The sequence below is a fragment of the Aspergillus flavus genome, chromosome 6 (assembly GCF_009017415.1).
Source record: "Aspergillus flavus chromosome 6, complete sequence".
Lineage (NCBI taxonomy): Eukaryota > Fungi > Ascomycota > Eurotiomycetes > Eurotiales > Aspergillaceae > Aspergillus > Aspergillus flavus.
In genome coordinates, this window is record NC_092410.1 from 1,588,385 (window position 1) to 1,608,574 (window position 20,190).

At 46.8% G+C, this 20,190-nt stretch overlaps 10 protein-coding genes across 10 annotated transcripts; 5 read left to right on the top strand and 5 right to left on the bottom strand.

The window, feature by feature from the left end:
* The first annotated feature begins 7 nt into the window (after nucleotides 1-7).
* On the top strand, nucleotides 8-668 carry F9C07_8425 (peptidase inhibitor I78 family-domain-containing protein). The gene is made up of 3 exons (XM_041294019.2): nucleotides 8-205; nucleotides 275-357; nucleotides 426-668. Exons 1-3 carry the CDS (start codon nucleotides 107-109, stop codon nucleotides 478-480), a joined length of 237 nt encoding a protein of 78 aa, XP_041149270.1. The 5' UTR covers nucleotides 8-106; the 3' UTR covers nucleotides 481-668.
* F9C07_8426 (Arabinosidase C) lies at nucleotides 669-2,549 on the bottom strand (the record flags this gene model as incomplete). The annotated part of the gene is made up of 6 exons (XM_041294008.1): nucleotides 669-1,564; nucleotides 1,621-1,720; nucleotides 1,774-1,862; nucleotides 1,922-2,049; nucleotides 2,177-2,371; nucleotides 2,443-2,549. The coding sequence occupies 6 exons, from the start codon at nucleotides 2,547-2,549 to the stop codon at nucleotides 669-671; spliced, it is 1,515 nt and encodes a 504-aa protein (XP_041149269.1).
* A 777-nt stretch (nucleotides 2,550-3,326) lies between these two features.
* On the top strand, nucleotides 3,327-5,213 carry F9C07_2223534 (MFS sugar transporter; the record flags this gene model as incomplete). Its single annotated transcript, XM_041294018.1, has 7 exons — nucleotides 3,327-3,353; nucleotides 3,411-3,456; nucleotides 3,513-3,588; nucleotides 3,655-3,846; nucleotides 3,896-4,139; nucleotides 4,189-4,445; nucleotides 4,550-5,213. The coding sequence occupies 7 exons, from the start codon at nucleotides 3,327-3,329 to the stop codon at nucleotides 5,211-5,213; spliced, it is 1,506 nt and encodes a 501-aa protein (XP_041149268.1).
* A 237-nt stretch (nucleotides 5,214-5,450) lies between these two features.
* F9C07_1757997 (NEFA-interacting nuclear protein NIP30) lies at nucleotides 5,451-6,653 on the bottom strand. The gene is made up of 2 exons (XM_041294007.2): nucleotides 6,376-6,653; nucleotides 5,451-6,277 (listed from the first exon to the last, which is right to left on the bottom strand). Exons 1-2 carry the CDS (start codon nucleotides 6,539-6,541, stop codon nucleotides 5,688-5,690), a joined length of 756 nt encoding a protein of 251 aa, XP_041149267.1. The 5' UTR covers nucleotides 6,542-6,653; the 3' UTR covers nucleotides 5,451-5,687.
* A 487-nt stretch (nucleotides 6,654-7,140) lies between these two features.
* F9C07_8430 (uncharacterized protein) lies at nucleotides 7,141-8,349 on the bottom strand (the record flags this gene model as incomplete). Its single annotated transcript, XM_041286880.1, has 1 exon — nucleotides 7,141-8,349. The coding sequence occupies one exon, from the start codon at nucleotides 8,347-8,349 to the stop codon at nucleotides 7,141-7,143; it is 1,209 nt and encodes a 402-aa protein (XP_041149266.1).
* A 752-nt stretch (nucleotides 8,350-9,101) lies between these two features.
* F9C07_8431 (translation protein SH3-like domain-containing protein) lies at nucleotides 9,102-9,963 on the bottom strand. The gene is made up of 3 exons (XM_041294006.2): nucleotides 9,604-9,963; nucleotides 9,424-9,527; nucleotides 9,102-9,322 (listed from the first exon to the last, which is right to left on the bottom strand). Exons 1-3 carry the CDS (start codon nucleotides 9,892-9,894, stop codon nucleotides 9,316-9,318), a joined length of 402 nt encoding a protein of 133 aa, XP_041149265.2. The 5' UTR covers nucleotides 9,895-9,963; the 3' UTR covers nucleotides 9,102-9,315.
* A 1,553-nt stretch (nucleotides 9,964-11,516) lies between these two features.
* On the bottom strand, nucleotides 11,517-12,368 carry F9C07_2205008 (uncharacterized protein; the record flags this gene model as incomplete). The annotated part of the gene is made up of 2 exons (XM_041286882.2): nucleotides 11,517-12,005; nucleotides 12,084-12,368. 2 exons carry the CDS (start codon nucleotides 12,366-12,368, stop codon nucleotides 11,517-11,519), a joined length of 774 nt encoding a protein of 257 aa, XP_041149264.2.
* A 4,133-nt stretch (nucleotides 12,369-16,501) lies between these two features.
* Nucleotides 16,502-17,396, top strand: F9C07_1758067 (uncharacterized protein). The gene is made up of 2 exons (XM_071508367.1): nucleotides 16,502-16,760; nucleotides 16,812-17,396. The coding sequence occupies exon 2, from the start codon at nucleotides 16,814-16,816 to the stop codon at nucleotides 17,276-17,278; it is 465 nt and encodes a 154-aa protein (XP_071367772.1). The 5' UTR covers nucleotides 16,502-16,760; nucleotides 16,812-16,813; the 3' UTR covers nucleotides 17,279-17,396.
* A 118-nt stretch (nucleotides 17,397-17,514) lies between these two features.
* Nucleotides 17,515-18,075, top strand: F9C07_2246822 (uncharacterized protein; the record flags this gene model as incomplete). The annotated part of the gene is made up of 1 exon (XM_071510038.1): nucleotides 17,515-18,075. One exon carries the CDS (start codon nucleotides 17,515-17,517, stop codon nucleotides 18,073-18,075), a length of 561 nt encoding a protein of 186 aa, XP_071367773.1.
* A 707-nt stretch (nucleotides 18,076-18,782) lies between these two features.
* F9C07_2168974 (thioredoxin-like protein) lies at nucleotides 18,783-20,018 on the top strand. The gene is made up of 4 exons (XM_041294017.2): nucleotides 18,783-18,976; nucleotides 19,037-19,136; nucleotides 19,253-19,536; nucleotides 19,637-20,018. Exons 1-4 carry the CDS (start codon nucleotides 18,902-18,904, stop codon nucleotides 19,829-19,831), a joined length of 654 nt encoding a protein of 217 aa, XP_041149263.2. The 5' UTR covers nucleotides 18,783-18,901; the 3' UTR covers nucleotides 19,832-20,018.
* Nucleotides 20,019-20,190: the final 172 nt, after the last annotated feature.

Genomic DNA, 20,190 nt, shown 5'->3' on the forward strand with positions numbered 1-20,190 from the left:
ATTCCACCATCTCATGCGTTTTTCCTCTCGAGTATTATTGAGGTCATAAATACGATCAAATCAACACAAAGTATCTCTATTCAATAACAAAATCTTTCATTCCACCATGCCTCTAGTCGTCCCCCAGGTTAACGCCGGCGATAAGAACGAATGGCTCAATAAGCTGGCCGGGAAGACGATCACGGAGGGAACGAGTGACGTTACTGTTTGTTTGCCCTTTATTACCCTTTCGGAGGTATGGTCTATGGATTAAGCTAATTCTGGGTGTTGGTAGTCATTTGCGAAGAAGGATTTGCCCCAGTCTCATCGGATTGTTAAACCCGGCGATATGATGACGATGGATTATAAGCCTGAACGGTATGTTGTGGTCTCTAGGTTGTTACTTTCTGTGATAAGGATATGGTACTGACGTGATTGATTTACAGGTTGAACGTACACCTGGATGAACAGGGCACTGTTCATGATGTTCACTTCGGTTAAGGCTATGATAATGTATAGAACGACTTTGGATGATGTATGCTAGATGGATGCTACATATGGATAGATTCATCTGTGATGAGCCACGGCCATTTATGACGGATATCGATGTGGAGATGATACAGATGTAATGAATTTATCTAGTCTATTTCTATTATGCCGGAAACTTAGCTGGTGTCTACCAGAGACACTTAAGCCTTCCATCTCAGGAGAGTAAGAGAGTGCTTAGGGAATGCGTAGGGGCCCTGTCCATCCCAGGTGCTCTCAACCACGGCAACTTCTTCCTTGCCCTTCATGTTGGTCGCGGCGACGCTGTCACCAGTGACAGTGAACACAGTAACCTCACCCGAAGCACCGTCGATCGTTGTTTCAATGGCCTTCTCCTCGTGGATGTTGACAACAGCAACGTTGACGTAGCCATCCTCACCCAGAACAGCACTGACGTCCAACCAAGGGGTCTCCTTGACACCACGAATCCACTTGGGAGAGGTTTCGCCCTCGTAGGTTGCACTGGCGAGATGCGCGCTGATTGTCCAGCCACGCATATACTTAGAGAACAGGTACAGAGGCCACCAGGTAGTCTGTTTGGTGATGCCCTCCTTGGTCGTCATGAGTGGGGAGATAACATTGACGGTCTGTGCAATGCATGCCATGCCCAAGTCCTTGCTCTTACGGACAAAGACATTGAGCCAGACGGCCACGGCTAGCGCGTCGGAAAGCGTGTAGCATTCCTCTGCACCCTTGCTGCCTTCGGCACGGATGGGGTCCCAGACGTTCCATTCATCAAAGCAGATGGTTGGGCGTGCTTGCTCTGGAGGAACACCGTTCTCGATCCGGGCGAGATCGATCAGGGAGGATGTGATCTCAATTGCACGCTCAGCAGCCAGAGGGGCGGTGGCATTAGGCAGGTGAGAAGATGAGGAGGTGTACAGGTGAATGCTGTGCATGTCAATGAGGGGGACAGCACTGGTAGATAGGGGTGAGTTGACGGGAAGCAAACAGTGCTTCAGGGTATAGTAGTCCCATGATGCTGTACCATCCTGTCCACAGAGGATCAGAACTAAGCTGGGGTCAAGGAGTTTAAGGGCTATGGGACTTGATTAGTACTTTTGGTCATAGCGGCATTTGAAAATTGAAATTTACCTTTCGCCCATTGATAGGCCTTGTGAGAGTATGCCTCCTTGGTCATTTGCTCTACTTGCCACGGTCCCCAGGTCTCGTTTCCGAGAGCCCAGTATTTAACCTGTACGCGTGATGTCAGCCAAGTGATATGATTAGCATGAAAAAGGCGCATACATTGTAAGGCTCTTCCCGGCCATTCTTCCGGCGGAGGTTTGCATAGTAAGTGTTTCCAGTACCATTGCAATACTCAACCCATGCGAGTGCTATAGAAACCTGGTTAGTTTCACAAGGCTTTAATGATTGGGATTAGATCAAAGCCTACCCTCGTCAAGAGTACCTGTTCCAAAGTTCAGGCAGAAGTATGGCTCAGTTCCAAGAACTTCACACCACTTGAGGAATTCATCAGTTCCGAACTGGTTCGTTTCTGTGCCCAGCCAAGCTAGCTCAGGCCTTTTGATAGTCAGCATTTATGTTCAAAACCTTCTAGTGACCAAGAAACCCATCGCAGAAAGGGATATGTTGCTCGAGAACACCACAGAAGGAGGGTTAACAGAAGCTGAATGATCACAAAACATACCGTGCAGGACGCTGGTCTTTAGGACCAACACCGTCGATCCAGTGGTACGTCGCCATGAAGTTGCCGCCTGGGTAGCGGACAACGGGAATGTCTAGCGTCTTCAGAGCTTCGAGGACATCTTTCCTGAAGCCATTCTCATCTGACAAGGGATTACCCGGGTCGTAGATGCCGCCATAAATGCATCGGCCCATGTGCCTGCGATCATGCGTGAGCTTAACTCCTTTGGCGCTCTAGTACTGAATAGGAAAAATTAAATCTAAGCTTACTCTGTGAAACCTGCATAGATGTTGGGATTGATCTTGGAAATACGCCGGGATGGGTGGATGGCGATACTCGGCGTATCCTGATCGCTAAGTTTCGTGAAGGTAGTCATTATTGCGGCCGTTAAAATATCATGAATTGAACAGTAAAGTGGTAAATTGAATTGCCCAAGAGATTGATTGGCAGGATAAGAGGGAAGATGGTGCTAGACTAAGTACTCTTGCAAGATCCGTGGTGGAAGCAGCTGGACAGCGCCAACTAATTAATGTGGACTGAACAACCATCGTAGCTATCGTAATAGAACGGGAAAATCTCCTGCGGGGTTGTTCCAGACCACGAAGGAAATTGGCGTGAATCATGTGTAGAAAGTGTAGGCGATGCTTGGGAACGGCGCCGTCGTCTTGGTTTTGAAGCCGAGGCAACGCCACGAGATCTTCCATCAATCAGGGCTCGCGCTTGCACGAGTATCTCGCGACTCCGAAAGCCACACCACGACGGCCCCCCGCAAACGGTCAAGCACCAATTGAATCCTTTCTCATGGGACTGGGGTCCTGATTCGCTGTGAAGTTCTTGTTGCTATAGGGTATGTTCCTTCATTGGTGTGGAATCCGGGAATTATCGACACGCTATGGCGCCTTTACCATACTTTTGGAAAAAAAGCTCCGGAATCCCACCACGAGACAATATGAACCACGATCCCATAGACTGTTGTCAAGGGCTCCGAGGCCTTAGTGCTGGATCTGAGCTGCCGATCTCCAGAAGTTCTTAAAGGCCTGCGGAACCCCATACCCCAGGGAAATCCCCGCATCTGGTCCACCGGTCTACCTATTGAGTTTGCTCTCAGGGCATAGTGGACAGTTAGATTGTTTGATTTGATATTGAGATCACCATGCGTCTCTCTCCAGCGTGGTACCAAGTGAGTATCCATGTTTAACGAAGGGATAGCTTCTATAGTTGCTGATCAATTACACAGTTTCTGGTGGGCGTTTTCGCCTCGCTGGGATCGTTCCTTTATGGATGTGAGTGACAGTGCATCAATAGGCTATCAAGCCCATACTGACTGTTACGACTCTAGACGATTTGGGTGTTATTGCGGAGGTTATTGCCAGCCATTCGTTCGAAGACAAGTTCGCAGCAAATGACACCCAGACGTAAGACTCCCACAAGACGCGGCAAAGATAATATTGTATTGAACAGGCTCACTGACAGTCTACTAGCGGATTGGTTGTGTCTATGTTCACAGCAGGTGCCTTCTTCGGCTCAGCATTTGCAGGTCCCAGTGGTGATATTCTCGGCAGAAGAAAGACCATCTCCCTCGGTTGTGTAATCTTTTGTCTTGGTGGAGGGCTCCAGACTGGAGCACAGACAGTCGCATACTTATACAGTGGGAGGTTCCTGGCCGGACTTGGGTAAGCCCCAGAGATACTAAAATGAGAACCAAGACTAAGTCCTGCGTAGTGTCGGATTCCTTACCATGATTATCCCGCTATACCAGGCTGAGATCTGCCACCCCGACATTCGAGGTCGAGTGACATCGCTGCAGCAATTCATGCTGGGCGTTGGTTCCCTGTGTGCTGCATGGATCTCGTATGGCACGTATATTGGATTTGCCCCAACAAACAATGCTCAGTGGCAGGTCCCACTTGGTTTACAAGTGGTTCCCGCCGTGTTTTTGGGTCTCCTGATTATGTTTTTCCCGGAGGTGAGTACATCCGTGGTTATCACAGTTATCATAGCTAATCCGAGAGTAGTCGCCGCGTTGGCTCATTGACCATGGCGAGCACGAAAAGGGTCTGCAAACGCTTGCGAAGCTTCACGCGCATGGGGATGAGAATGACCCATGGGTCCGTGCTGAATACAACCAGATTCAGGAGAGTATTACGTTTGAGCATGAGAATGAAGCCAAGTCATACTTGGAATTGTTCAGTTCTCGGTCATCGTTCCGCCGTCTTTTCCTTTGCTGTGCGTTACAAGCATCAGTGCAGATGACGGGAGTGTCGGCCATCCAGTAAGTACCGATAGAATGCCTCTCAGCCCGAACATCTGGAAAACAAAGAAAGAAAAGTCCCGGTGTCCTCCAAGAGATACACAGCTAATCTTCAATTTCGGCAGGTATTACTCCGTGACAATTTATGAGCAGATCGGAATCAAGGGAGACGAAACGTTGCGTTACCAAGCAATCAATTCCGTCATTGCCTTGGTAGCCCAGTTCCTCTGTATGATGTTCATTGACCGCTTCGGTAGACGGCGAAGTCTGATCTTTGGAAACTTGGGTAACTGCCTCACTTTCATCATCGCATGCATCCTGCTCGCAAGATTCCCTCCCGAGGTCAACAACACAGGGGCTCACTGGGGCTTCATCATTATGACATGGTTGTATAATTTCTCTTTCTCTTGCACCTGTGGTCCTCTGTCTTGGATCATTCCGGCAGAGGTTTTCGATACGCGGACCCGGTCGAAGGGTGTTTCCATTGCTACCATGACATCTTATGCGTTCAACACCATGATTGGCCAAGTGACACCAATCGCAATGGAGAATGTCCGCTACCGGTATTACTTTGTCTTCATCATCTGTAACTTCACCAACGCCGTCTTCTTCTGGTTGTTGCTGCCTGAGACGAAGAAGTTGCCGCTTGAAGAGATGAACTACTTGTTCTCCAACTCCCCATGGATTGTGTTAGGAACCAAGAAGGAGGATTACCTTCCTCATGACCTTGAGCACAAAGTTCACGAACAAGAAGTGAAGCAAGAGGTTTATGCACAACACAAGGAGTGAACCTGTGTTGGATGAGGAGAATACAAAGTGTTGAAAGCGAAAGACCAAGAGAGGAGAACTCCCTGAAGCTAGGGTAGAGTATAAGCGTTGGGTTGTTGCTTTGATATTTTCAAAATATAATCTCTGATACATGTTGCAAACATTTTGGAAATTGATAATTATGTTGGCTTCCGAAGTACTCTGGTCTCCCCATGTATTGTAAATAAATCGAGAATCATGAAATATTCTGGAGTTAGTCTTTTGAATATTTTGAAGAAACTGGAACACTGTGGCATCCGATTGGCAGTGTCACGCGCTTTCACCATTTTACCAAACCCTAGGTTGTAGAGTGTCTGTGATAACTGGTCTGGCATGTTCAACTCTAATGGTCCAATCGATACCGCAACGTGAGTTACGTCTCGTAAGCGGTTATCAAAGGAAGGACAACCAATGAATGAATGTGATACGCGGTCCCAAGCGAAATGGCAATTACAATTACTCAGAGTCGGAACTGTAACCAGACAAGCCAAGAGATATCGGGGCTGGCTTGGCCGCTGGCTTCTTCTCAGTCTGTTCAGGTGCCGCCACCTTCGCATTGCCGGCCTGTACGGGATTAACTGAACTCGCTGCGCTCACAGATGGCTGTGAATTTTCAGCTTTAACAGCTTCAGCTGGAATCGAAAAAGACTGTTTATCAACTTTTCCGGGTTCCCTGTCCTTTTGATCCACTTTCTGCCCTCCCGTCGACGGAGTTTCTCCCGCAACTTCAGCAGTAGACTTGCGCTTCTTTCCCGGAAACAAAAGGTCCTTCTTATCCCTCCTCCTCTTACGCGCAGGGATCTTCCAATCCTCCCCCTCAGCGGCAGGAGTAACATCGGCAGTCCCCTCCTCAAGCGCAACCTTCTCCGCCTCCTCCCTGTGTCTCCGGAAAGCCTCAAGCTGCTCCGCAGTCTCCTTCTTGACAGCGGCCTCCTGCGCGCGCGTCGACTCCATAATCGAGTCCAGGAACTCGACCTCATCCTCGTCAAGCGAACGGAACTGATTCTTCAATTTAATTTTCTCCTCAAAGGCTTCCTGTTTGGCCACTTTTTCATCGCGGAGGAACAATCACCCCTAACATGTCAATCCAAACGAATATCCGTGATCCGCGCAAGCTGGCCCGCTCAGGATACCAGAGACTCACTTTTGTTCTGCTGTAGCACTTCGTAGAGACTTTTGCCGTCGGCTTGCTTGCCTAATTCTGCCTTGCGTCGTCGTTCCTCCTCCAGCTCTTGTTGGACGCGGAGCCATTCATCGTCGCGTTCTACCGGCTCTTGGTCTGTTCCGGCTGATACGAATCCGGAGGACATTTTGGTGATGAGGGGAGGGTTGCAATTGGTTTTCTGTGAGGTATGCCGTTACACCTTTGTGGTTTTATGGGTATCAGTCGCTATTTTAAAAGCTCCGTGATACCGACTAATCGAGTCAATTGGTTAGATGAGAGCAATGGTGAAAAATAGTCGCAAGATAGGACGATATTCTGGATGCGGTACCGAACATTGACTGGCAGAAATAGGCGGTGGGCGTGTCTTTAATGACAAATAGCCTGAGGCAGCTATTTTCTCCACTAGCTCAGATCCTTAACGAATTAGGAATAGCTCGGAATGAGCTATTCCCTGGTATAAATGTCTACACTATTGCCTTGAGTGTGGAAGGGTTCTTTCTAAGAAGATTGAAACGAACACATGAAACCTGCTTGGATATTTGGGACATGTAATAGAAGTTTCATTTTGTAAATTTAATATCTACCTGCCATAAGCCATCCCTGACCTAGACCCGAATAAGAACGCCGATTCCCAGAATCCATCGTCATCGAAGAATAAATCCTCATGATTAATATTAATCTTTCGCCGGATGGAAGCTCGACCCATGCAAATGTATAAACAAGCTAGCGCATCATTACTGGAGCTCACTTGCTCTCAGACTTTGTTTCTTCAGCAAGCTGCTCCGCCTTCTTCACTTTCTCGGACAAAACTCCCTGGAGGTCATTGATAGTCTCCTTGAGAAGCTTCTCAGCCTCCGGGCCCTTCTTCTCCGCTGCATTCTGGAGAGACTGCAATTGGGAAAGAATTTGTGAACCGCCGGGAACCATGTTGGATAGTTTATCCAGATTGCCAAATCCGCTCTCCTTGGCCTTCCCGGCGAGATCCTTGACGTACTTCTCCAAGTCTTCAGTGTTTCCGGAGGAGGAACTCTCCTTGACCATATCCCAGATCTTCGAGTAGTTCCCCTTCTTCAAGGCATCAGTGTTCTTCTCAATGAACTCCTTGATCTTCGGACTCTTCTCGAGGTAAGGCTGGGCCTCGTCAAGACCACGCTTCCAAGCCTCATCACCAAGTTTCCGAAGCTTCTCCTCCTTCTCCTTAGCCACCTTCTGGATCTTCTCAACAGTATCAGTGCTGATACCAGCAGAAACAATATCCTTAATCTGCTTCCAAGTCTTATCAACCTCCTCCTGAGCCTGAGGACCATAAGCACTACCCATCTCCTTCAAACGATCAAAGCTCCCGCCAAGCTTCTCCTTCAAATCCGGATGATTATCGAGAATATCCTCCGCAGAATCCCCAGCAAGCTCATACAACCGCTTAAAATGCTTCTGCAACACATCCCTCACCTTAACCGCCGTATCCACATCAAGCTTCCCCTTCTTCGACACCTCTCGGAGATCATTATACGCATCACGAACAATCTCATCAAACTCCTTCCCCTGATTCCGTCTGATACGTTCTAGGTCATCAAACGCCGTATCAACATACCCCTTCGCTCCGGGGATAAACGACGCATAATTCTTAGCCGTATCTCTCAACCACCCGAACGCCTCATCCGGCTCGGGAGTCTTCTCAGCGACCTTCTTCTTGGCCTCCTTGAAATACGCCTCTGTTTGGTTTGCAGTCTGCACGATCGTCTTCGCCCCGGAGAATTGGTACCAGACGTATCCGGCCAGGAATGTGACGGCGCCACCGGCGATTCCGCCCACTACGGCGGGGGAGGTCCCCGAGGAGCCTGATTCTGTGGAGGTGGAGTAGCGGGCGCGTGCATTGCGAAGGGGGGTTCTGGTTTGGCGGTAGAGGTGCTGTCTTGTGCAGCTTGTTGCGAATCTGGAGCTGCGGCTTAGCATCTTGGATTGTTGGTATGTTATGAACGTAAGAGAGTAGTAGGGTGAAAGGTTGTAATTGGAAGAAGGTAAACTGAGATTCTATAATGCAATTGAACAGTATAACATAGAATTCAACCACCCGCAGCACAAACGCGCATATTTATAAGTAAACAAAAAATTCATTTCACGTATACAAGTCCATTGCGTCATGGTGACGGGTAAGCTAGTCCCTGGTTCTTCAGCGGATAAGCCAAGCCCAAGGGAGACGTTGACCCACTGGATTAGAACATTTTCGGGTCCGAGTGATGGACTGCCGAGGGAAATGATCGTGAGAATATTTTGGGGTGGTTCCGGCCGGGGTTTTGGTCTGAATTTGCATTGCATTCTGGGGTTATGGTCAGATGACGTCATGTGATGATGATGGTAATCTTGTTGCACGTGGTAAGGAAGATCAGGGACTGGCTCGTCATAGTGTGTGTTCACTAGTTTTGGGATGTGTTTATGTTCTTATTACTTCTTCTGGGCCTTGGTTGGCCATAGTATGTAGATCGTCTGTCTCGTAATTATGGTATAACGTCACTGTTGATCGGGAAGGATAGGGCTAAGGTAACTTTTGGTACCTCAATATGCTTATAGCGATCTTAACACATTGAATTGAACGAGAGTACGGCTTTCCTGTAGTGAAACCTCGAAGAATTATGCTAGTAGTAACAGTGTTACAATCGAATATATACTTTCAATCCGCGTACGTAGTGATACTCGAAGAGCAGAATCACGAAAATGTAATCAATGAATAGGAGATCCAGTCTATCTTAACACAAAAGAATCGAAGCAAATATATCCAAGAAACAGAAACCGAATGATAAATCACCGAACCATATCAACTCCAACTTAAGCCCATCGATGGATCAACCATCTTGTCCCGAACTAATCAAACAGAGTACTCGCAAGGTCCGACGAAGGGACATCTCGAGAATATTCCGAATATCAATAACTAGATAATAGCAACCGTCAGCGTCATGTCATGTCTACTCACTAGAGCCTCTCGTCTCCCGCACTTGAGCTCTGGGGTTCTATGAAAAGGTATGTACTCACTTGAGGTATTGTCCAGCATTGCTGGACTGGCGAGACCTAGGGACCATCTGGCTACCAGAGCCTCTGGAACTCGCTCTGCTCACTTGGCTGCGGCCACTCGAGGACTACGACATTGCAGGTCAGTTTGTATTCTTCAAGGCAATGTGGACGTCTGGGAGACCCATGAAAATAGATACTTACCGGAGTGTGATTGTTGATGCGAGGGACAAAGACAGTTTCGCGGAGAGGGTATTGGTCGTCCATAAATTGTCCGGTGTGGATATCGAACCCGACAATCTGGACCACGGACCGGCTGGCTGGGGAAGTGTGGATGTCCGTGATCTCGCAAGGGTGGCCTCGGAGGTAGACAAGCCCACCAGCTCTCAGATTAGAGCATGGTGTGGGGAAACCATCTATCTGTCGACCGCCGATTTCGAAGGACACGTCGTACTGCTCATTGTCTTCCTGACGGGTGTTGGTATAGAAGGACATGGTGGGCTAGAGTGAGAACGAGATAGAGAATGGAGAGGAACTTTGAGACAGGGTCTAGATGATAGTGTTGTTTGAGTGAATGAATGAATGAATGATGGAAAACCGAGAAGAGTGCGAAAGGCACCCCTTCTTATAGTCCTCGGTCTAGGGCAGAAGAAGTGTATAAGGCACGAATAAAGGGAGATAGTGGATCTTTGCGATGCAATGCGAAAAGACTTCTCTATTCGTTGCATGCGGTTATTCCAGGGCTATGGGGACCAACTTGGACGAATTCCCAGGCGAAGCACCACTGATTCGCGGTTCCACTGGCCACGCCCATAACTCCAGACTCTAATGTGCCGCATTCAGGGTGTGCCTGATCCACGTTTACATTCAAACATGCCAGTAATGGATACATTGTCTGATCGACCGTCAATCATGGCTGAGACCAAACTAGGTGGAGAAGAATCTCGTGCGTAGGTGACACGTGGGCCACAGGCCTTCGCCTTCTCACGCTATTTTGGATTGCTATATCCGCAATGTTCAGCTTCACTAATTAGTCTAGAACGGAGGCGAGTAGTGGCCAAAATTGTTGGAGTAGATGGGCGCCAAGATCGCGGAAATACTCGTAACGATTGGCAGCCCTATCCAGCACACCGCCGCTACCATTGGCTGGCTCCTGACACTTCACCGTAATTTCATGACACTTCATAAAAGTCTCAGGCTGTTGCCGCAATGCTGCGCCTTCACCACGGATTAATGCCCGATAGAATTATTTTCGTGTGTTTGAAGGAGAGTAAGGTGGGAACTTGCAATCTCTGCCGTGTTGCTCATAATACCCACCATGACCACGTGGACGAATGTGGACGACGGAGGAAAAGGAACCAAACGGGAAAGGGCAAGGGGCAACAAACAGCAGTTCGTCAATCGTGTCAAAGGTCCACTGGGCTCCTCTAAGCAATTGCCCGATGCAGTTTTCCGCTATAGTGAGATTACTCTCCTACTAATCCACCTACGCTCGCACTGTTGGTTGTAAGCGATGTAAGCGAGCCCTACCTCAACCAAGCGAATGAGTCACCGCTCCTTTTCCGCCCGACACTTTACGCCGCAACAAGGCGAATTATAGTGATTGGCCGTAGTGTACGGAGTCTAGCAAGGAACCTGAGAAATATTGGCATAGTGGTTTCAACAGAGGTACAGTTGTGTGGCCTAAAACTGCCTTATTATACAGGCAGTATGAGGTCTCTTCAGGCCGTGTCTCCCCCCTTCCGCTTCCTACGGATCACAGCATTGGGGAGAAAAGAGGAATGGAAAAGGGAAATTCCAGTTTAGCCACCGCCTGTCATATGGTAGTCAACCCGGGAGATGGAGATGCTTCTGGCGCGGGAGTCTATAAAGAATGTAGGGAAAAGATATCACTCTGAACAAAATTCCACGAAAGAAGACGTTGGTATCAATAGTCTCTCAATAACTAAATAGACCGGTAGTGTATCTCTCAGTTTATCTCATTTGCATCACAGCATCTAAGAAAATTTCCGACATCTGACAGACATGCCGTTATGGATAGGTATAACAAGTTGACTGCCCTTCGCACACTCATGTTGTACACTGAGGGCTTGGCCATTGGATATGTTATTGATTTTCTAGCTTTCATCAGAATCCATCCCTTCTGGCATCAGCACTTGAACAACAGGTTTGTGCTCATTCTCATCTCCTAGTCCAGCTGGTTTCTTGCCTTTCGCAAAACCTTCTAGATAAGCCCTATCCTCAGAAAAGCGTAGCAGCAATCCCATATGCCCCACAATCCGTAAACAGCCCAGCCGTGGCAGTCGCTCTAGCTGCTCAATGCCATGTAGTAGGAGTAGTTTCCCCGGTTCCCGGAGTACATTATACCACGGTATCTTGAGATGAATTCTTGCTGCCATGCAAGCCAGATAATGCTCATGCTGCTTGTCTACTATAAGTAGCTCTAGGACATCGATACGGTCCACATCCATCAAGATCCCAGACATTGCCTCCATACTGTCTTGTATCTCGTTCCAGTTCATTCTGGGCCGAAGTGGCGGTATACTATCAAAATGAACACTTAGTCTCCGGATATGCCGTCTTCGTTGAGCACCGATCCCAGCCAGCTAGCTGACAGCTGTATTGATGTTTGCCGATATCGCGAAGAATGACTCGGAGTAGAGCGGCATTGCTTCGCTGTAGACCTTTTTGCAGGTCACTAAGATGGCGAGAAAACGACTCCGGCTGTATATCTGGTGTTGGGCCCACTCCACTTGATACCCAGTATTGGTTTGGTAATGTGTCATACGTGGATGTAACAGAGGAAAATAGCAGATCTCGAAGGTATGGAGTGGTTTTGCCCCCTCATTGGGGTGCAGGGGTGAGTTGGTCAAGCCAAGGAAGAGTCGAGTAGTCGGAGAGATGCCAAAAAGATGCCGGTAGATATCAAGCCGTAGCTCAGTAGGTAGTTTAAGGAGCGGAAATGACATCGTGGAGAGTTAACAGTTTGTAAGTATGGGAGTGATGCAAGCGTTGAGGGTATTTGTGAAGTTGTAAATGCGCAATTATTTTGCAGGGTCTTTCCATTTCCTGCTTTTTATCTGCACTTGCTTTGTTGGGTTCATACCTCTATTCATTGACCAAACCTCAACGACCAAAGTGGTCGTCTTACGAGGACAAGAACAATCAGCTATTAAGGATTAGCTATGAAGAGCAGTGAATCGTAGACACCAATATGCTTTACCAAGTTGAAGTTAGTGCTGTGTCTTTCGACAAGTAGGTGACACACGCAGCAGAGCATTTTTGTTAATTTGACTTTGTTTCGTTTTCTTCTCTTTCCTATTTTCTCTTCCAAATTTAGCATCTTCAGACAAAGTAATTGCCAGTATCAGGTATAGCATATAATGCGCATTGATCAAGCTAAGTTGTGCGCTATCAATCGTCATCCCATGGCCTGTTCTGAGAGCATCGAGAGATCGAAAGTGGCCCGAAGGTAGGAAGAATCTACAAGCAATAAAACAGAGACAAGCAAAGCACAAGGAAAACGGACAAAGAACAAAGAGGAGAGGCGAACAGACAAACAACTTTTCTCAGACTTCCGTTCAAGACTGATAAAGAGAGAATAGTCAAATGGATATCAATAGCAGTATATATCAACAATCATCGCTCAGAAAAGCGGCAAGAATCCTCCCGCCTGTGGCCATAACCCTCCCAGATCCGCATCAAGCATTATATCATCAAGACACACATATATTTGAATCAACCGTTACCCCCGGACTATATTGGCGTCAACCGATCGAACTTGGCCCTAGGGTCCCCCGTTAATCGTCCATTGTCGTCAATCTCAGCCGGGTAAACGGACGTACATCATCACATCCATTACATCACAGTGCAGATGCAGCAATCGCACTCTTCATCACCACAGTCACAGCCGAAACATGGTTTTTGGACGGATTTGATGGGTTTCTTGATGGAGGATCCGGAGCTGGAGGACGGAAGGATGAAGTTCACCGGAGATGAGATGGAAGAGGCGCCCATTTTGACTGTTTTGTTTTTACGGTGGATGTGATGCGGATTTTTAGAAGACAGAATAGACTGCAGTGGAATTAAGAACGCTTGAGGTTTTCCAGGAATTAGCAAAGGATGCGACAATAGGTAGTTTGGTGCAACCATAACAGCGGACGACTCACCTTATATGCGCAAAACCTGAAAGAATGCAAGAGTCGGTCTGAAACCAAACGACGTCAGCGTCAGGCAGCCGAGTTTAAGCCACACGCTAAAATTGGAACTAGGAGGTGGGCCAAGACTTCAGGGTCCACTCGCCCCGTGTACTGCAAACTGTAAACTTCCCCGGACCTCGTCTACCGAGGCGCAAAGCAGCAGGTGCTGTAGCTCTTGATAATGTACAAATTCTAAGGTTATCATGTGGTGTGCTCGCAATTACCCTTTAGCAATATGTAAGGTTAAAACAAAGGTAGTCTCTTAGCTACTAACATCTTAAAGTCAGCCCTAGGCAAAAGCTTGAGTTATTTCGAAGCCTTATTTTTGTTGCCTAGGGTTTAGATACGACCGTTTATTGGACCTACAGCCACGCTATTTGGATCCCTGTAGCGCTAGCGAAATACTACTGTGGAGTAATAGTGTGGCGCATGCTCGTTGAGCCGATCTAAATACATCTTACATCCTCGAAAGCTCTGCGTAGGCTACTGCGTACGGGGTACGTGCTTCAGGAACAACCCACGAGAGGGGAACGGCATTATGGCAAATATGTGGCGGTGCTAGAGATAAAGTTGATTACTAGGAATAGGGTGGTGCAGCATGTCCAAGAGGTCTTCTCGGAGCCTCGTATTTCGATCACAAATTTCTGGCTGTGATGTCACTTAGGCAGCTGGTTATGCTAAACTAGACCAGCTTCACGTCATTAGCTATGAAGGGTATACAATTATAACACCATTACTTATATATGTCTATTCATACTACGGTCAATGACCAATGCTATCCATTCGTTATAAAAAGCAATGATTGTAGATCTTGAGCGATCATGGACAGTGTAACATACTCCTCAGTCCAAGGATCTTCTAAAGGAGCCAAGAAAATAAGTTATACTGAAAATAGGAAAATTGTCACATAACTGGGGCATTCAATCTTACTACGTCTGCTGTTGAATACCACGCGCTGTCGTTCATCGTATAAAGTTAACACAAACGGTGGGTCCATGTTGATAAGCTTTTGAGGCGGCACAATTGAGTTTCCTTTCACAAGCAATTGGAAGTATACTCAATACTCCATTGCTTCTCAAGCCAAGCAAAGCAGATGTATTCTAAGTCTCGTTCTTCTATGAAGGCTGGCCTCTACAGATATGTGCCAAGAAATGGCTTGGAAATGGCTACTTCACACAGGATCCTCGACCGCTGTTCTAGTGTTGTTGGCCACACCCACGCAGCCTGCGTCTGCCCAGCAAACTACGCAAACCCAGCTCTGTGTTGTTCACCTGAGACCAATCACAGCCACCTCAGGCCTAACATCGAGAGCCTCAGGCAAACAAACACACTCTATCTAGTTTAAACGCGATCATATTCTCTCGCCACAGTGAACCCGATGGCCTACTGGTCTGAGGGACTTCAGCTGACCTTTGAAACGCTCAGTGCGGTTCTCTATATGAGGCCGCCCGTTCGAGTCTCGCCCCTCTCCTGAGGGAGATTCGAAGCCTTTTAAAGAAGTCTTCAATGAGTGTAGCCCTGCAAAGGGAGAGGGGACCTGGTAACCCTCGCGAAGCACGAAGGCGATGTCGGTACATCTGGAGGGAGAGTAGCTGTGGTAGAGCACCCCGGGACATGCTATCGTATCTTATTTTGTTTTTTTGTGTCCTTCTCGTAGACAATGTGAAGCTATACAAGTCCACTATGTCTGTATATCACTCTTTCATCATGGTGGAGTACTGCACGGGGCTAGGGGTAGTGGCCTTGTTCGTAGTGCCTGTTTCCAACTCATCATTATTCCCTTGCTGGTCGCTTTGTTTCCTTTTTCAGAGTCCTACATGACTTTCCAGCTGCTCAATTGAAGCTATACACGATTCTTCTCTGGATTTACTTCTTTTGATTGAGGTTGAAGTCAGACTTTGCCGCTGGCAGAATTTCTCGTAAATCCCTCTGCGTTAAATCACCTTCCCAATATAGAAGTCCCTTGTCCGCAACTACTATACATACTCTTCAGGAATTAGTGAAGCTATCCACAGCTACTCTAAAGGTAATGTCTCCATTCTTTCCTGCAGTCCAATGCTTATCATCTCACCCCATCAAATCCCACCCATACCTGCCGTCCACGGTCACTTCCTCCATCCGTCACTCTGGAAGCTATACAAAGCTATTTCCTCTTTCCCATACATGCCTTTTTTCTCTATGTTTTTCCGGAGCAATCTCTTCCTGTTACACTTCACATTTAACTTTGTGATAAGATCCCCCGATTCTGCTTTACATTACAAGCTAGGTGAACCATTGGAAAAAAAAAAAAAAAAAAAAAAAAAAAAGAGAAAAGAAAAGAAACAAAAAGAAAAAAAAGGAAAACAATTTTCGACATCAGAATGTCTTCAATGCAACCAATGTTAATTTCTCTAGCCCATGGCCCGACTTAGATCAGTATGCCTACTTTCACATCTACTCAACGTCTCCCTGTATTCGGCCTCCGCATTTACCATTCCGTTCTTGAGACCTTCACATGCATGCAATTGAGTGACTTCTTTTGCTCTCGGTGAACGAAAAGAGTACCAGCCAATTTCGTCGTATCATTTTGTTTCTGTCCGATACTCATTGCGCCATATAGTGATCCTTCTTCGACACGCGTGTCGCGTTGTGACCATCATCCTGTTGGTCAGGTGAGCTTCGATATTCCCATCCCTGTATCTTCCATTTCGCACTGTCTTCAATGACGCGCTGGCTAACCCTGTTATTCATATCAGAGACCGCGATAACCAATGCCTCCATATATAGTTCCATGCCCAACATATCGCATCCACGTAAAGTTACACTTCGACTCCGTGTTGGTTCTTCACGATACATGCCATGGCTTTATGCTGCCTTTGAACGCCGCAATTTATTCGTCGGATTCATCCTACGACGCGGTCTTTCTTTCGTCATGAGAAAAAGACTGCGCACTATGAATACTCTATCCGACGTCTGAACTCAATTTAAGGTAACCGAAGTATGAACGGTGCCAAGCTTTATTGCGCTCCACCGTGTCCACAACTTTTAAGAACCATGGATCCACCGCGACACAAGCAGTGCTCTCAATTACAGGGTACGAGCGCTTCGACAGTTGATTGTTTGGATTTAATTGAAAGAATTACGCTGACATACATAGGACAGCGCCTGTTTCTCCCATCCAAGGTACAATCTCATGCTATTATACATTTGCAATATCGTTGACACTAGGGTTAGAAATGATTATACGTCTTCATGATAATGGCGAACTTCATTTGTCCGTTTATGTCTATGAGCTAAAGGGTCTTGTCGACGAAAGTGCCTTGAGACGAGCAGTCGAGGCACTAACAGTTAACCATCCTATCCTAAGGGCCACTTGGGCCAAAAGTAACAGTGGCTACTGCCAAGTTCTTCTCCCCACCACTGCTGTATCCTTCTCGTCATTTGACGGGTGCATACTCAATCACATCCAGCAAACCAAGGCTGTCATTCTAACTCCAAGGCAGAGAAATGTACGATTCTCACTGATACGCGATAAGCCCAGGGGAACGACCTTCTTGACTATTGCCCTCCACCACGCCATTTGCGACGTATTCACACGGTACTTGCTCGAGCGAGATTTGGTGAGGGCACTCGGGGCCCCGATGATATTCTTCAACGTGGCCCACCACAGCCTTGGTACGGCGATTTCGCGTAATATCTAAAAACGCACCAAGATTTTGAAAAGGCTTTCAAATACTGGAACGACTATATCAAGGGCTCCACTACGGAGGTCGTTTGTCGGGGTCCATTGGGGCCAACCAGGGAACATAGCATCTTGACAAACTCGATGGCCATCACTGTCCCTAAGAAGCATCAAGTAGAATTGGGTGCCGTCATCGTCACGGCCTGATCCCTGGCTTTGGCCCAGCATTCTGGCCTGTCCGATTTCGTGTTCAAGATGGGTAAATTAGGCCGCAGTTATCCTTATCCCGGGTTGGATCAGATGGGCGGCCCTTTGCTGGCGACTAGCCTGTTTCGCTTCAGGCTGACTGATACAGATGAGTCAATTCAACGGATTTTACGAAGCGTTCAACATGAGCTTGTTTCGCACGAGGTTTACGAGCATGGGCTGGAAACGCTACACTCCAGTGGCCTCCCACCTGTCCAATGTTTCGTGAACGTTAAGTTGGGAACACACACAATGCAATCTACTTCAATAGGTGACATGACAGTCCATCCTCGTCGTGACCTCGAGTCCTGGGATGTACAATTGCTTACCAGCATCTATCTTGAGGTAGCACAAGAACTCTCTGGCATTAGTATGAAAATGTGCTATCGAAGCGAGCATATTGGTCACCAGAAGGCTCAGCTGTTGTTTGAAAACTTCCACGACATCTTAGATAATATCGATGGAGAAGACTTCGGTGTTGGTCAACTTATAAGGAAGGGCAAACCCGTGGATAACATGACATGTGAGTCTTCGTGTATCTCCAAAGTTACCAACCCAGAGATATCTTGAGATCTATCAGCATAGATCGGTATTTCGCATACACCCAAAGATAGCGGTCATAAAAGGAATGAGTTGAGGCCTGAGTCTCTGAACTATCTACCATATTGCTCCTTAAATCCTTCAGTCCGAATCCCCTGAACGCACAGTACTTCATATAGTTGAAACATGATCGTCAGTCGCGATGGCTAATTCATTTAAAATCCTTCAGAATCCTTCATATCTCCGATATCCGGTCATTTTGGCTAAGTTGTACACAGGTAAATGAACTGGATCGGGAGATTCTCTGAAGCAAATTGCAGAGGGGACTTTAGGGCTTGTTGGGGGGTAAACTGCATTTACTGTTGATTGCGGATAGCATTAGTCTCGGGCACAGTCTCTTAAGTTCATTGAATAATCCCATGTTAAGTCTAGAAGACCTCCAGTGGTTAGTAAGTATTTAGTTTGGTATATTTTATCGAATATCGATTGCTTAAGATTCAATTCGTTTCAATATGAGTCAGGTACATGGTTGGGGCCCAACAACTCAATATTTTTATGATTAGTTATCATTCCACCCAGGATACGAGGCCTCCAGCCCTCACCGTTCTTCTGCATATCCACGCGTCTCTACCCGTTGAATTGTTGAGTCATCAGTCGAGATCAAGGAAAGAAAATCTGAACATTCCATTTTATTCTTCAAAGTACTCCTTGTAGATCATAGATTCATAGAATATAAGCCCATCCCTCCCTCCCTCCCACTCAATCAATACCTAACCCTGCCAGTGTAAAATAAACAGAAACACAACTCTTCAATCTATAATAATTATAATATCTATAATTATACTATATTCCCAAAATGTCCACCCCAAAACTCACCCTCTACTTCGACCTCTTAAGTCCATTCAGCTACGTTGCTTTCCACATTCTCAGAGTCCGTCCCCTAACTACAAGCTACCATGATAAACCACCAACCAAACTAACCATAATATAGAACTCTCCTACTTTCTCAAAATGCGAAATAACCTACACTCCAGTCCTCCTCCGCGATCTGTTCACTATATGTGGAAATCCACCCCCGATTGCTGTTAAAAGTATATACCCTCTTTCCCTACTCTCCTTTGCTTTGTCCCATGTCCCCAGGTCTACCATCAAAATTCCAAAATCCAATACCCAAATTCTACAAAAGAGAAGCTAACAGAATAAAAAGACAAATCAATCTGGCTAAACAAACAACGTCTCTACTGGTCCCGTCGACTAAATCTACCCATGTGTGAATCTCCACCAGCCGGGTTTCCCTTCCCGACTGCTGAGGTCCAGAGCATACTACTTGTCCTCAGCGAGCGGTATCCAGAGAAGATAGCTGAGGTAGTGGAGAGATTGTATCGGGGACTTTGGGGAGATGGAGATTCTGGTATTGTGACGACTGATGGGTTTATGGGTGTTTTGGGAGATATGTTTGGTGAGGTGGTTGCGGGGGAGATTTTGGAGGTTGTAAGTTTGTCTTGGTTCTTTGATCCTTTTTTGGTTTATTATTTGGTTGTTGTTGGTGGTGGTGATGGTGATGGTGATGGTGATGCTAATTGATATACAGTCCCAAGACTCAGAAACCAAACTCCGTCTGACAGAAAACACCCAGAAAGCAGTCGATACCGGAGCATTCGGATTACCCTGGATCGAGTGTGTGAATGCCCAAGGTGAGAAAGAATGTTTCTGGGGCGTAGATCATATGGAGCGTGTGGTTGAATTTTTGGGCTTCGAGAGGGCGGATTCAAAATGGGGATTCTGATTTAGTAGATAATTGGCTTTCTTTTCTTTCTTTGGTTGTTTTTTTGGGTTAGTTTTTGGTTCTTGCTCCTTTGGTATAGTATAGTATAAGATAATATATCCTTTTCGGTAGTATATGGACTTGTTTTGAATATGACTTGGGGTGTCTGCTTTAAGTGTCTATTTACTACTGGGACAGTAGAGCGATCTATACGATATCCTCGTATACTTACTAGTAACCCTAATCATGCAGGGTCCTGCGTTGATGCGGCCGCTACTGCACGTAGCCGAATTATCTGGGGAAGGCATGTCGAGATATTCTTGGTTAATTCGGACTGTAAAAACAGAATGTTAGGTGGCTAGATGTCTGTTTAGTGAAGT